At 44.6% G+C, this 15,988-nt stretch overlaps 1 protein-coding gene across 3 annotated transcripts in view; it reads right to left on the bottom strand.

Annotated features, from left to right (window-relative positions):
- Positions 1-13,196, bottom strand: part of grin1a (glutamate receptor, ionotropic, N-methyl D-aspartate 1a) — a 47,936-nt gene extending 34,740 nt beyond the window's left edge. For all 3 annotated transcript variants that reach the window (XM_063211444.1, XM_063211443.1, XM_063211445.1), the window contains exons 1-3: positions 12,948-13,196; positions 10,234-10,368; positions 3,745-3,921 (exon numbers count right to left, since the gene is read on the bottom strand). In XM_063211444.1, the coding sequence (XP_063067514.1) occupies positions 3,745-3,921; positions 10,234-10,368; positions 12,948-13,196 (561 nt within the window). The remainder of the gene's footprint in view (positions 1-3,744; positions 3,922-10,233; positions 10,369-12,947) is intronic.
- Between the last annotated feature and the right edge of the window lie 2,792 nt (positions 13,197-15,988).

The following is a 15,988-nucleotide window of genomic DNA, read 5'->3' on the forward strand; positions in this document are numbered from 1 at the left end:
CAGGTTCAAATCCGACCTGGGACACTTCCCAACACCACCCCATCTCTCTCGGCTCGTCCTCTTTCTTTTCCTATCTCCTCTTCACTTGCTCTATAAAAATGAAGGCACTAAATGCCCAAATTTAAAAAATCATCCGGCTGCCCCTACTTCTTCATTCCTGAGTGACCTCTGCTCTCCCTCTCTCTCTCTCTCTCTCTCTCTCTCTCTCTCTCTCTCTCTCTCTCTCTCTCTCTCTCTCTCTCTCTCTCTCTCTCTCTTTCTCTCTCACACACACACACACACACACACGGGCACATAAAATACTTGTAATCCTTGTAATCCGTGTAATGAGGCTCACCTAGTGCACTGACAATGCAAATGCATATGGAAGGCAATCTCAGACAGATGGATGTTGCTGCAGATGGCTTTGTTACGCTAATCTGACACTCAAATCTTCATACAGTAGCCTCATAATATGCACGGTTCCGCTTGGGCAATGCTGTAATAATCATTGAGAAGACTTAACTACCATGATACAACTGTTCTATAGTAGTGCAACAACACAACAGCATTACACAGATACTTTCAAATACATTACGGCTTGGTCATTGCCATTCTGGCAATAGCGACTTTATACCAGGGGACATGTCTTAACACATCTAAATGATCTAATGTCCACAGTTCTTTTCTAATTCAGCCCAGCTGTTTACATGAAGAATGCGCCCCCCTCGTTGGTGTCATGGTGCACTCCTGCAATATCCTGGAATTCCTTAAGGTCCTCCGCTTAACTCTGCTTGGTTTCACGTAAACAGTGATCCAGTGGCGGAACAATTGCATACAGGGCCCCATGGCAAAACACTGATAGCCCCCATACAGCCTGCCAAGGTCATAACAAGGCCCCCAGCACCAATACGGGAGGGCCCTGGACTGGGGGGCGAATGCCCTGTTTGCCCCACCTACAGCTCTGCCCATGCAGTAATCTCTGCATGAAGCAAATAGACTCCGCTGGCTGTCAGGTTAAGAGGTGTATTTTTGTGATGCAAAGTGTGCAACCAGCAGACAAGAATAATAATTAAAAAAATACTATAAAGAGATAACAAGAGTCGCAGGGGAAAGGGGTGTTGGCATACAAACAGCCCTTAAATAAATCATCATCCACAGCAGTGCTTTTGTTTATGGATGTTTCAACACCAAATGGATCCACAAACGCGCACAAAGAACTGAATGAAAAATGCTAGATTGCCAGCCAGCCAGTGGACTGTCTCTCCTGTGCGAGTTACTAAATCATCACAGGAGACAACTTGGGGGGCATGACAGTGTTTGTGTAACAGCAATTAGTTGCAAGCAAAACAAGAAACTGTTGGAAAATGTATACTAAAGCTGTTTCAAACCCAATCTCAAAATGTACATGCTTTTTCACACCTCACCTAACCTCCATACATCAGTGTATGCTCTGTATTTGAGTAGAACACAGGTTCGTAAGAATGAAAAGGCCCACTGTTAAACACGGACATGCCATGATTCCACCCCCACATTGCACAACATGTGCTTATTTGCTCTGGCTGTCCATGTGTAGCATGGGTAGGTGGAGGGGGCCCCAAGGCAAACTTTTCTTGACTGACAGTGAGTCATTGGAGTGAGATGGCAGAAAACCTCTCACACTTGAGTTTATTCTGTCAAAACTGATTTGGGTTGTTCTTCTGCATTTACATAATCCCTTCTCTATTTACCCATTTTATTTGCCGTCCCCTGACAGACCGGCATAGCTGCAGGCATTCATCATATTATTCCATGTTTGTATTCCTGAGATTGCAGGATTTGTTTTTACTGTCTGTTGTTAAAATTAAAACACATGTTCTTTCCTATTTTTACGTAACATATGAAAACAAGACTCCCCAGAAACAAAGCAGAAAAAAAGTAGCACATATGTCTCCCCTTGCACTCAAGGTCTGAGCAACTCTCTGCACCTACTGTAGTCAGAGAGTGCTGCTCGGAAAAGACAAGATACCCTTCATATTTCATGAGATGGCTTTCATGAGATGCCTCTATGCTAGGGGTTCCCAAACTTCATCATGACAAGGGCCTCCAGGGTTGGGTAGATTCCAGCCAAGGCCCCCCTTACAGGGGTCATGCCACATATTTTTTTCTGTGCACCCCCTTTCACACAATCTTAGTCTATATCTGTGAAGCAGCGTCCCAATAGGATACCAAATATAATCAATACGAATAGGAATATGAATATTGTTCAGCTTATTTTTGTTTAAGTATGTTGTATGCAATTCAGTTTATTCAATTATTTATTTTTTGTTGTGCTATACTTTTCCTGCCAGCCTGCCGCGGCCCCCCTAGCACCTCCTTGCGCCCCCCCAGGGATGCCTAGCCCCCACTTTGAAAACCACTACTCTATGCGACCATAACGACCAGGCAATGTTCCATCTGACATCAACATCCCGAAGGAAGGGGAGCCGCTGCCACTTTACCCAACGTACCATCCTAGTAATGACAGAAATAGAGGCGTGGGGCGTGGGGCGTGGGGCGGTAATGGGTTGACACACAGTAATTAAAACACACACACACACACACACACACACACACACACACACACACACACACACACACACACACACACACACACACACACACACACACACACACACACACACACAGTAATTAACCGTGGCCCTTACTCATGTGTCCTAATGGCATTCGTTATAACTCATCAGGGAGAAGCTGAGCGCAGACATGATGTCAGATAACCTCAAGTCATGACTGTCATCTCTCTCTCGCGCTCTCTCTCTCGCTCTCTCTCTCTCTCTCTCTCTCTCTCTCTCTCTCTCTCTCTCTCTCTCTCTCTCTCTCTCTCTCTCTCTCTCTCTCTCTCTCTCTCACTGTCTCTCTCACACACACACCTTGGGGTATAAATAAAAGTTATCTAATCTAAACATAAACAAACACAAACGCACACACACACAAGCACGCATGTGCGCATGCACACATGCACGCATGCACGCACACACACACACACGCACACACATACACACACACACACACACACACACACACACACACACACACACACACACACACACACACACACACACACACACACACACACACACACACATACACACACACACACACACACACACACACACACACACACTCATAAATACAATGCTCAAAACAGCTACTCCATGCATGCATAAACTAACTATATTAATACTACATGACAAACTATTATCAGTATTAGTACTTTACTGTAAAGAAAGGCCTGTCACATTGGGAAAACATATTGCTTATTAATGACAGGGCCTGAATGCAATGTAGAGAAATGTGTAAGAGAGTAGCGCAGGGTTTTGGGAGTCATTGATGGTTTGCAGAGCCCCAGGTTAAGCATCTCTTTTCTTTTATTCTGCTCCCGTAGTGGAAAAGACACAGGAGAATTTGACTATGGCAGAAAGCAATGTGAAATGGGTAAAAATGTATAGACTTGTCAGATTTAGGACCACATTAGACGCTGTTGATGCCTCTAGCATTAGAGGGTTAGCCAACAGTTTACAGAAATGATGTGAGAGAGAGAATAGGACGATATGGCCACAAAACAGAAAAGAAAGTAACTACATAACAGAGAAGACCTTAGAGATAGTTACATTAACGCACGCACGTACACACACACACACACACACACACACACACACATACACACACACACACACACACACACATTTACGTACATGATAAGCCTGTTGGTAGACCATGTCTCACCTTGGTCTCCCGTTCTTCCAGGAGTGTCTCCAGTCTCTTCTGGGCGGCTCGGCCCTCATGGTCATCACTGACGATCAGGATGATGTGGTTCCAGTGGAACTCACGCATCATGTCGAACCACACGTGAGCTTGGTGGGAGTAGGGGGGTACAGTGCGCAAGAACGACAAGTGGATGCTCTGATGACGACATAAAGAACGAACAATAGAGATGGAGAGAGAGAGAGAGACAGACAGACAGAGAGAGAGAGGTAGAGAGAGAGAGAAAGAGAGAGAGGTAGAGAGAGAGAGAGAGAGAGAGAGAGACTGAGATGACATCTACACATACTAGAAGCCTGAAAACAACCCTTTGAACAACAGACATGTGCTTGAAGCAAATAACGAAAAATAGGTTACATCGTTATGCCTGCCTCTTACTGCAGATGGGGTCGTCGGCGGGCCTATTCACTATTTGCTGAAGATACTCAACTACATCATAACAGCATTGCTATGATAGTACCAGGGGCAGTAATAGCTCTGCGCTTAGGAGTTAAACACTGTTCATCCATGTCTACTGGCTGATGTCAAAACTCAACATAGATAGGGAATAAAAGTGTACAGTATTATATACCACATTGAAACTCTGTTGTCAAAGCCAAACCATGTTTTACAAAAATGTCACCCTGATGAAAAACGATACACACTGCCATTAGAGGAATTCAACGTCAGATCAGCTTCTTCATGATAATATTGCATAGCTTCACTTTCATTGCTCAGATGAATATCGTTCATGTTGTAATGAGTGTTTCCTAAAAAGTGAATCATGTGCTATGTGGAGATAGTGTTGAAAATTTGAAAGTGAATTCCAAACAAAATTGCCCTAAGTTGTACAGTGTGTATAGAGCACAGTACAGTGAGGGACAGCTAGAGAGGAGTAGAGAGTAGAACAGTGGTTGTCAACCTTTTTTGAATAAACGCCCTCTGCACCTCATCATAAGCGTCTCAACGCCCCCTTGACCTCATCATAAGCCTGCCAACGCCCCTGCTAGTATTAAGAAATAAGTAAGGGTTAACGTTCGGCGAGAAGGTCGCTACCGTGGAATAGCAGCACGACAGAGAGAATCTTTAGACCCCGACGCGGAGCGGAGGGGTCTTGTTCTCTCTGAAGTGCTGCTATTCCACAAAGCGACCGACTCGCCGAAAGTTAACCCGCTTATTATATGGATATACTTAAATTATTCACACATGGCGGGGACATTTCTTTAGACCTATTTAATGTTAAGATTGTTGCTGCGCAAAACAAAACAGTGCCGTTGTTGAACACCGCTAGGCAACAGCTAGGTAGCCAGGACAACAGGTGTTGTCTATCACAGCAGCTGATTAGAGTGACAAAAGACCGGACCCCCTGCGGAGTGATATTGATATGAAACATTCGCTTTAGCCACTGACTTGTATACAAGCCAGTGGCTTTAGCAGTGAACGTCTTGTTGCCATTGACAGCGGTAGCCAGGACAACGGGTGCTGTCTATCACAGCAGCTGATTGTCTTGTTGAAAAGTCGCTTTAGCAGTGAAAAGTCTTGTTGCCATCGACAGCGGTCTGTTATAGACCAACCCGTCCGTTATCGAAAAATAACAGACGTCCGAACGTTGGGGAGCCCCGTTGAAATGAATGGAGCATTCGACAGATGACGTCACAACCATATAATAACATGGATTAATGCACCCCTATAGCAACTAAGCCCCGCCCCCTCTCAGCTGTACCCATCCCAACGCCCCCTAGACCTCCCCAACGTCCCCTGGGGGGATGTACCGCCCCTGTTGAGAAACACTAGAGTAGAGTATCAATCTCTACTTTACTCTAACTGTCCCTCACTGTACTGTGCTCTATACATTTTTGTGTTTTTAGGTTTTTTTTAGTGGATCCTTTGTACAGGCTGGTATGGAGTTGGGAAGTTGGTTAGTTAAGGAGGGGCCAGGTTGTAAAGAAATGTATTAAAAAGCAGGATAATTCTTGTCTGATTCACACCAGACTATATCACAAGTGAGATATGATCTGGAGACTGCCTACTGAATGTCTCGTAGGAGGTGTGTAAGTATAGTTGGGTCATCTATAGAAGTCCCGTGACTGTGGAGAGGAAAGGTTCGTTTCTCACTGGATTTGTCATCTATAAAGGTTAAATAAAAAAATGAGCCGCGGTGACCCTCACAAAAATGTGGGGAATTTTTTGTAGAGCCCTATATCCAAAATGGCTGCTGCCAGCCAAGCTGGAAATTTACTTTTTAATGGTTTTGCCCACAGTGCTGCATAATACATGGTTTCTGATACTATTTGGGTCAAGAAATTCACAAATGATGTAGATGTATTGATTTGACCTATTTTTGACCTTCAAATTCAAGATGGCTGCCACTTTTGGCTCTTTAAATGTCAATTTTTCAAAATCGTTACAGAGCCTTAATATTAGGCTCAAATGAAAGGTCTGCTCATGCTGAGTTCAGTTATGGACAGTAAAATTACAAGTAGGCTATGAAGAAGTCATCTGAAAGGTAAAAAAGATCAAGGTGTGTGGTTGATGAGAAATTAAACTGCTGATTAGTCGGGTCATGATATGAGATTCCGTGACCATCCTCTAGCAAGAATGTTTTGATGATTGATTTGGCCCTTTAGAAAAGATTTAGCCCCCATGTCCCTCCCAGAAATCCCGGCATTTTTTGCTAGAGAGGCAAATTAAAAATGGCGTCCGGCACCATCTCTAAGAAACTTTTAATCTGAATGACCTACAATCATGTATGAAGACACTTTTTCATACAAGTCAACCATGATGATTCCAAATCTGACATCATTTTGATAATACAACTTTGTTTTGACCATGAAATTCAAGATGGCTGCCACCTAGAACAGTCGTTTTCAATCTTTTTTGGCCATGACCCCCCAAAACCCCCCAATTTGTGTAGCTCCATTCCTCATACATAGATATTGAGAAAATAGCTGATCTACAAGCACACAATACCTCACATTATGAGGCGTAGTGGGCTTGTAGATAGGCAATTTTCACAATGTTTGGCTTTTTAAATATTATTTGACAATTTGGCCAATGTTTTAGCATTGTTTGTTGATAGCTTTAGATGCAGTGATGGAAGTTTACTTTGAGAGTCCTTACATTATCCCCCCCACCCCCCCAAAAAAGGGTCTCGAAAGCTTCTGATATAGTGGAAAACTTGAAGTCAAGGGAAGAGCTGCTGAAATGGAAAAAAGTTCTCTCAAAGCAGCCATCAACCTGGTTGAAGACAGTCAAACGTGTGAAGCTCTCAGAGCTGCTAGAAGACTGTGTTGTTGAGGAATGTGTGGCCTTATTCAACCCCAATGGCATATACAGGAAGACGCAGAAGAGCAAGCTCATCCAGAAGATCTCCGTCCAACATATTGTGATTGAAGAACCCTATGTTTCTCTAATTGACATGGGCATGATCTGGAGGATGGCAACTCCATCAGTAGAAGATTGGCAGACACAGGACGCCACACCATACAATTGGTTGGACTATGTCCAAAAGGTGTCTCCAGCATCCTTGCCTGCCAGTGTGGAGTGGCGTGCTAGGTACGCCAAGTAGTTGTCAAGAAGGCAGTGTTGGCGTAAGCTGTTTGCATCTGAAGGGAGACGGATAAAAGACTCTCTTCATGGTCTTCCACTTGGAAGCACAGGCTTCAGCCATGGTGCTACTCTTCTTGTGTGCATAGATCACCTGTCTTGTGAACGCAAACCGCTCTTCTCAGATGACACTGCCATTGTGGGATGTATTAAAGATGGGCAGGAGGGGGAGTACAGGGGACTGGTGGAGAACTTTGTTAGATGGTGCGGGACCAACCAGTTGCAGTTGAACACCACCAAAACCAAGGAAATGGATGTTGATTTCTGCTGGTCCACCCCACCCCTTGTGCCTGTATCTTTTGAGGGGGAGACAGTGGAAACAGTCTGCATCTACAAATACCTGGGGGTACATCTGAAAAGTAAATTAGACTGGTCAGTAAATTCACACGCAGTCTAGAAGAAAGGGCAGAGTAGGCTCTATTTTCTGAGGAAGCCGCGATCATTTATGTCTGCAACGTATTCCTGCAGATTTTCTACCAGTCTGTCATGGCTAGTGTGCTTTCCTATGATATGGCATGCTGGGGCGGGAGCATTAGGAAGAGAGATGCTGGATGCCTGGACAAGCTGATGAGGAAAGTGGGATCTGTTGTTGGCACAGAACTGGAGGCTCTCGGTACCACAGGACACTGAGCAGACTGGACTCTGCAGTGGACAATTACCATCACCCCTTGCACTCAGTCTTTGTTAACCAGAGAAGTCCGTTCAGCCACATATTCCGTGCCATCTCCTGCAAAAGATACTCCCTGTATGCCCAGGTCTCGCTCATTATCTTCTGTTGAGTATGTTGTATCGCTAGGATCATTGACATTGATTACATGGTGAGAATGAGAATGGCGGGCAAGGATGATGGATGACACCTTTTTGAAACATCCCAACCACTTGAATGACGTGCCGTCCTGTGCCGTCCTGTGTCCAATGGAGCTGCCATCCTCCAGATCATGCCCATGTCAATTAGAGCAACAAGGGGTTCTTTAATCGCAATAGGCTGGGCGGAGATCTTCCGGGTGAGCTTGCTCCCTCGCATCTTCATGTATATGCCATTGGGGTTGAATAAGGTGAATAAGGCCCACATTCCTCAACAACATGGTGTTCTTGCAGCTCAGGGAGCTCAAGTTGACTGTCTTGAACCAGGCTTATCACTACTTTTGAGAGCACTTCTGTCCATTTGAGCAGCTCTTGCTTTGAGTCCCTCAACAAGTTTCTTTATGCAAGAATGCTCGGAAAATGTCAACAGTTCTATGTACTAGATCAGTGGTTCTCAACCTGTGGGTTGAGATCCCCTTTTTGGGGAGTGGGGTGTCAATGTAAGGACTTTGAATTTAAAAGACCATCACTGTATCCAGAATAATCATCAAACAATACTAAAACATTGACCAAATTGTCAAATAATAGGCAATCAAAAAAGTCAAACATTGTGACAATAGCCCATCTACAAGCCCACTACGCCTCATAATGTGAGGCATTGTGGGCTTGTAGATCAGATATTTTCTCAATATCTATATATGAGAAATGGAGCTACACAAATTGGGGGGTTTTGGGGGGTCACGGCCTAAAAAGGTTGAAAACGACTGTTCTAGATGGCAGCCATCTTGAATCTCACGATCAACACAAAGTTGTATTATCAAAATGATGTCAGATTTGTTCCTCTTGCTTTTAATTTCTTTTTGTCTTTTTTTCCGTGTAAATACCCTTGCAGACCCTTGGACTGAAATGATGGTCTCAAAGGATTATATGGACTGAAGGGACTATATGGACTATATGACTACTGTATATGCACCAGAGCTTGTTATGAATGTAACCTCATGGTTGACTTGTATGAAAAAGTGTCTTCATACATTATTCTATGTCATTCAGATCAAAAGTAATTTTTTAGAGGTGCCATTTAGGATGCCATTTTGAATCTGCCTCTCTAGCAAAAAATGCCAGGATTTTTGGGAGGGACACGGGGGGTAAATCTTTTCTAAAGGGTCAAATCAATCATCAAAACATCCTTGCCAGAGGATGGTCACGGAACCTCACATCATGACCCGACGAGTAGCGAGTAGCCTATTTCCCATATAGGGGCCTATTGCATTTATATTATTATGTGTATTAATAAACCGTCATAAAATGGAAATTACTTGAATAAAACAAATCTTACAGACCGGCTCTTGGCGAAATACATTCGCACATGTGCAGAGCGGATAACACAGCCCTGTGTGGTGCACATGTGCAGAGCGGATAGTGCAATTTCCGAATGGTGTACTTACAGGATGTGTGTTTTTTAGCCAATCGTGTCAGTTGTTTTCAAACAAATTGCAAGCTTCCATTTGTCGTGCACTAAGTTTCATCATCTTTCCACCCCTCCCCGATCTCGGAGAGGCTCCCAACCTCAGGCTAGTGCTTTGTGTCTTTCAGATCGTAACGATTGGGCATAGCAGCCTGGGATTGCCCAGTCTAGGATAATTCTGTATTGGATGTGATAATGGACAGGGAGCCAGTGCAACGCCATGATGTCATCTAGTGACTTCTAGCAACCTTTTAATGAGCCAATAGCAACTTCTGACGTAACACTGTATGTTCCCAGGGACACTCTTGCAGTTGAATTTTGGGCATACTGCGGAATGCTTAGTCTCTTGGTTGGGCATTGCAGTAGTCCAGTCGTGAGGTGACAAAATAATGAACTTTTCATTTGACCATCTTTGAGTAAATTGACATGTGTGTGTGTGTGTGTGTGTGTGTGTGTGTGTGTGTGTGTGTGTGTGTGTGTGTGTGTGTGTGTGTGTGTGTGTGTGTGTGTGTGTGTGTGTGTGTGTGTGTGTGTGTGTGAACTTGTAAGAGTAGATAAATATGCGCGTGTGTGTGGGTGTGTGTGCGTGCGTATGTCACCTTGTCAGAGTAGATGGACATGCGTGTGGTGAGGCCCACCACGGGGATGCGGTAGAAGCCGGCCGTGTAGGACACTGGGGTCGGCGTGAGGTGATCGTTGGACTGCGGAGGGTGACTCACCAGGATGGCATAGACCTGTGAACATCAGGCAGACAGATGGATGAACACTCCCTGACACAACCCTTTGCCCAGCCACCGTGTCAGCAGAAATGCCAAGGCCACTCTTATTACTGAAGATGTGGACCGATGAGGACCACCCCCTTAAAGGGGAAACCGTTTTTTTACATTGGACCCTTGATTTCATGTTATAGCCTGATGTTCTACTCACCCCTGGATGTTGCCTTTCATTTGGAACTCTCCCAAAGATATTCGGCCATTAAACGTCTTCTTATGGGAAATTTTTTGCAGGCACGAACCATGCTGTTTTAAATTTATTCATTATCGCACGCTACCACTCATAACGCGTAGGTGGCTTGCTTGCTTGGAAACTTTGTGGTTCCGCGGTTAATTAATTTTTTGAAAGACTAGTAAAGGCGGATGTTTGTGACGTGACGTCACATCCACCTTTACAAGTCTTTCAAAAATTGCCTTACCCGCGAAATCGCAACATTTCCATTCAAGCAATCCACCTACACGTTATGAGGGGTATAGCATACCATAATGAATAAATATAAAAACAACATAGGTTGTGCCTTCAAAAAATGGCCCATAAGAAATCGTGTCATGGATATCATATAACCAAACCGAATATCTTCGGCAGGGCTCCAAATGGCACACACGTTACAAGGGTGAGTAGAATATGATGTTATAATGTGAAATTAAGGGCCCAATGTCAAAGAAAACAGGTTTATCCTTTGAAGGTTTGCTGTGTATGATGGTGGCCACAGTACCAATGACCAATTTACACCTTAGACCTACAATCTGGAAGAAAACACTTCTAAAAAAGTCCTTACATCAGATCAAATAATTCCAAAGGGCAATCTTACAGAAGAACACCATTCCAACAGCTTGGAGTGAGAATCCATTTCAATCACAGAATGAAATTGAAAGTCAAACACCAAAGGTTTGAGTGAGGGTGGAATTCACTGGCATGGTACAAACCAATGATGGCAATCTGGGCCATTTGGTTGGGTTTCAAACACTGCCCCTCATTCAGGGAGAGCTTACGGGCATCCACCATCTGCCATGGAGGAGCCATCCCAACATACACACACATGCGCGCGCGCACACACACACACACACACACACACACACACACACACACACACACACACACACACACACACACACACACACACACACACACACACACACACACACACACACACACCATGGCAAACTCACTGCTCAGCCAAAAGATAGCACCACACACATCCACCACCACTTTTCAATCTCAACACCACCGTCTCTTTCACACACAACACTATAGATACAGTATGGCCACAACATGACTGGGAAGTACCATGCACTGCTCATGGTCTGCTTAGCCATCTGAATGATGATAGGTGGTGAGTGAATGAATGGGAGGACAGGACACGGGTGGGGGTTCAGTGCAATTCACTGCTCCACTCAGGTTTTTTTATTTTTATTTTTTTTAAATGAGATCCTTGCTCATCACCACATACAGGCCACAGCACTTAAATTTATTTGGTGGAGCATGGCTTTTAATGAAAACGTTTTTTTATTTGAATGCCTTAAGCAGGAGCTGCATATTCCACAGCATATTAGCCTACTACTGTACGTGAGTAGGTAGAACCATAAACATCCACTCATAATAACTAGGTAATTGAGGATAGTATCTGGGCAAAATCTGGTCCATGAAAAAAATCGATTCTCTGCTGCGTCATTGACATGCTAATTGATGTGAAGAATCGCACCACGCTGGGATAGGCCTACAGTCACTAGTATTTCACTTGACTTTTAGTCACTCGCATTCCTCTTTAAAAGTCACAACACTGCAAATGCAGCCATGTTGCCCTGTTTTTGCCGCTGCGATGTGGAGGACTGGCGCAGCATTAAGGTCCCATACCGAATCACAGTAATTAGCCTCGCGCGCCATCAAGTGTACAGATGTTAGGGAAGAAATCTTGCCGACCATGTGGCAACCTGCCGCGAGCGCTCTGCACAGTATGGGACTATATGTATTATGTTTTTTGTTTGGTTTGTTCCAATGCTCTGAACTGAACAGAACCGTTGATGGCGATCTCGGGGCACTGTTGGATGCGCAAATCCATTTCCAAAACACCATAATCTTAGTCACAAACACATTCCGTTGAACATACCATTGACATACTACGTGATTCTTCATAAGTAATACATAACCTTATCTATGTCTGGAAACAGTGCATCATGCTTATGCCATTCCCAGAAACTACGACATAGTCTTGTGAAATTCAAAAGGAATGCTATCCCCCCCCCCCCCCCCCGCCCCCAGCACCTCTGGAAAGTCACCGACCTCAGTTGCCCTTCTTTCTCCCTCAGTAGCATTCAACACGACACAAATAGGATAAATCTCACCTCTATGTCGTAGTTGTTTAACCCCAAATTGGCCTCCCCATTTCACGCAGCGCATGAGTGAGCGCATTGTTCACAAGCTTTTGGGGCAGTAACTAGGATACCAGATTGACCATATCACACCAACTCATATACGTCTCTTCGCGTTGTCGGACATAGTTGCATTTTTCATAATCATTCCATCAATATGGTATGCTCACCTGGCTTGATATGAGGTCCTCGCAGACGGAAAGCGCCATTTGAATAGCGTTGGGCTTATGGGTGACAGAAATTGCTGTCAGCTTGAATTTTTCCCTGCCGTAAATCTGGTTGGCTTGCGTGACAGCATCCTTGAACACTTGCTCATATCTTTTTTGACTGAGCACGGCCCCAATGTTCACAATCTTTGGTTCGCAGCCGCCCCGCACGCAGGAGCACGAGAAGAAAACGGCGAGCAGAAACAGACGCATTGTGTGAGCGAGCAGCGCGCAGAGAGCACCCCGGTTGCTTCGCCCACTACTGTCGGTGGGTATGTGGAGTGAGCCTTTTGAAGGCACGGTTTATCTTGGGTAAACCGTAACTGCAAGCCGTCTACTCCCCTCACATAAAATGCGACGGAAAATATGATACAAAATAAAACGAACGTACAAAAACGCCAATACAGTTGTGCAAAATAAAAGACTATTCCGTTTGCAATGGAATATCCATGGTTCTACATTTCAAACCACTGTCTGCCTTTGCAGAAGCTGCTGCATTTTCCGCTCCCCGTAGACATTCCAAATGTCTGTTGTTCATTTTCCTCCCTCATATCTTCACTGCGGTTGCTCGATACATGTTATTTTACAGCTCCGTCTTCTCGCATGGGTTGCGCATCTGGTCAGCGATGTGTATAGCCGGCTTCTCGTTCCGTGGGCTCTGGCGTCTTCTGCGGTGAGAGAGGCGATCGCATTAACTAATGCGGCGTTGCGGGCTCAGCTGCTGTCCTTGGTGCTGACAGCTGTGCCCGCGCTCGCTGACAAATGCGCGTATCCGCGTATCCAGCCAACCCTGCACTTCTCGCTCTCTGTTTAGCGTTGGCGTGCAGCTGCTTATTATACTCCTCAAATGAACCATATCATTGAAAAGCAACGAACGCATTCCAATTCAGATGCCAATTTCACCATCGAAACCAGCAGCGAGAAGTCGAGAATATCTAAGTGTGCAGAACTGATAATACCACTGCTTTAAAACACTTAACACGAAAAATCACTCAGCCAAAATAATTAAATCCTTAACACTAACAAAGACGAATTGCAGCAATGCAGTCCCAAAAATGACAACATGCTATCAAGACGTATGGCATGTAAGAGACATGAAGATTCTATGAGTCTTTTAGCTCCAGCATTCCACATTGGTGCACATTTACGCACACCCACGCACACACAGGCGTGCGCGTGTGCACCCCCTCCCCCTCTACACGCGCGTGCGCGCGCGCGTTCGCGCTCACTCACGCACACTCTCTAAATACTCTCAGTCCGCTGTTACCGCCACTGGGGCGAAATGTCTCTTCATCCTCATACGGCAGATCAATTATGCACCCACGTCATCCATATTTTAAACCTTCTCAATCATGCACCCACGTCATCCATATTTAAACATTCTCAATCAAGCACGATCTGAAAGCCCCTTACTCCCTTGAACACCTTCTCTACAGACTGACAAAAAACTTACATGGAGGAGTGCTGAAAACGCTTGAATAATTTGACAGCAGCGTTGCTCCCTTGTTGGTTAACTAAATATAGAATCGTGCAGCCAGTAGTTTTTCCCATCAACTTATATACACAAAAACTCAAGGTTTAACATATAGGACATATTAATAAATTGGTAAATCGGTGACAATGACAAAAATGAGGTTATGCTACAAGCATATTCCTCATACTGTATAGGCCCTATAATACGGAGTCTGTGGCTGGCTGGCTGGCTGCAACATTTCGTGTCCTTAACATCCGTGTCCAAGAGGACGGAATTTTTGGAGATCAGGCTGGTGGCTACCAGCCAGAAGGAATATTAACAAGTGAATTCAACATTTCTGTTGATAGGTGCAAAATGTAGTGCACATCAGCTCGCTTGATAATTGAGCTACCTATCTAAGCAGCAAAACCATGGTTCAGAGTGAGAATGTGCCAAACAACTAACCAATTCACACACACACACACACACGCACGCACACACACACACACACACACACACACACACACACACACACACACACACACACACACACACACACACACACACACACACACACACACACACACACACACACAACCTATTTACTGCTTATGCACACTCTAAGACCACAGCAGATCACATAATAAATAAATAATGGAAATAATTTCAATTTAATCATTTGAAAATGTAGGCTACCAAGGTTTTGTATCATAGATCATAGATCATCCAGCATCATAGATAATCATCACAGATAATCAAGCCTGGGGCACAAAATGACATAATCTGACCCTCAAGCAAAAAGCTCTATCTATATAAATATATCAAGGTAGATTATTACCTCTGCCAAGGATTATCTGTCTGTCTGTTTGTGTGTTTGTCTGTCAGCAGGATAACAGTTATGAACTGATTTGGATGAAACTCTGTGGAGTTGATGGTAATGGGCCAAGGAACAAGTGATTCAATTCTGGTAGTGATCCAGATCACGAACCGGAACTAGGACCTTTTCAGAGATTCTTCATCATTGCTGGCCTATAAATCTAGACGCCCCTACAATTGCGGGACAGGGCAAAACAATAGGACATGTATATGTCCCCGGTTATCTGAATGAGATGAGGGAGCCATCTCTATGGGAGAAAGCACATTGGCTGTTCAACCTGACGAAGACTGTCTCACTCCTGACTGAGCGAGCTGCATTGGGGGTGGGCCGCCCACTTTGTCAAGACCATCTTTTTTATGCGCGAATCTCACATTTCAAGTCACGCTCTCTTTGGATAGCGGAAGAAGGGTGTCCTAGAGAGATAGCTCCCTCATCTCATTCAGAGAACCGGGGACATATACATGTCATATACTGTACATCTCTATGGGAGCGCTACAATCATTCCCGATCGCACTTGACCAATCCCATTAGGCAGGACTTTCCATAAGGCCCCCTGTATGGACGGTGCTCCCATCACTCTAGTGACAGTCAGTGGACGTGCCCAGAACTCTGTGTTCTAGAGACAGCTCGGTTACATATAGCCAGTAGAACTGGACAAAGGAGGAGGGGCTGGCC

Source organism: Engraulis encrasicolus, chromosome 11, assembly GCF_034702125.1.
Source record: "Engraulis encrasicolus isolate BLACKSEA-1 chromosome 11, IST_EnEncr_1.0, whole genome shotgun sequence".
NCBI lineage: Eukaryota > Metazoa > Chordata > Actinopteri > Clupeiformes > Engraulidae > Engraulis > Engraulis encrasicolus.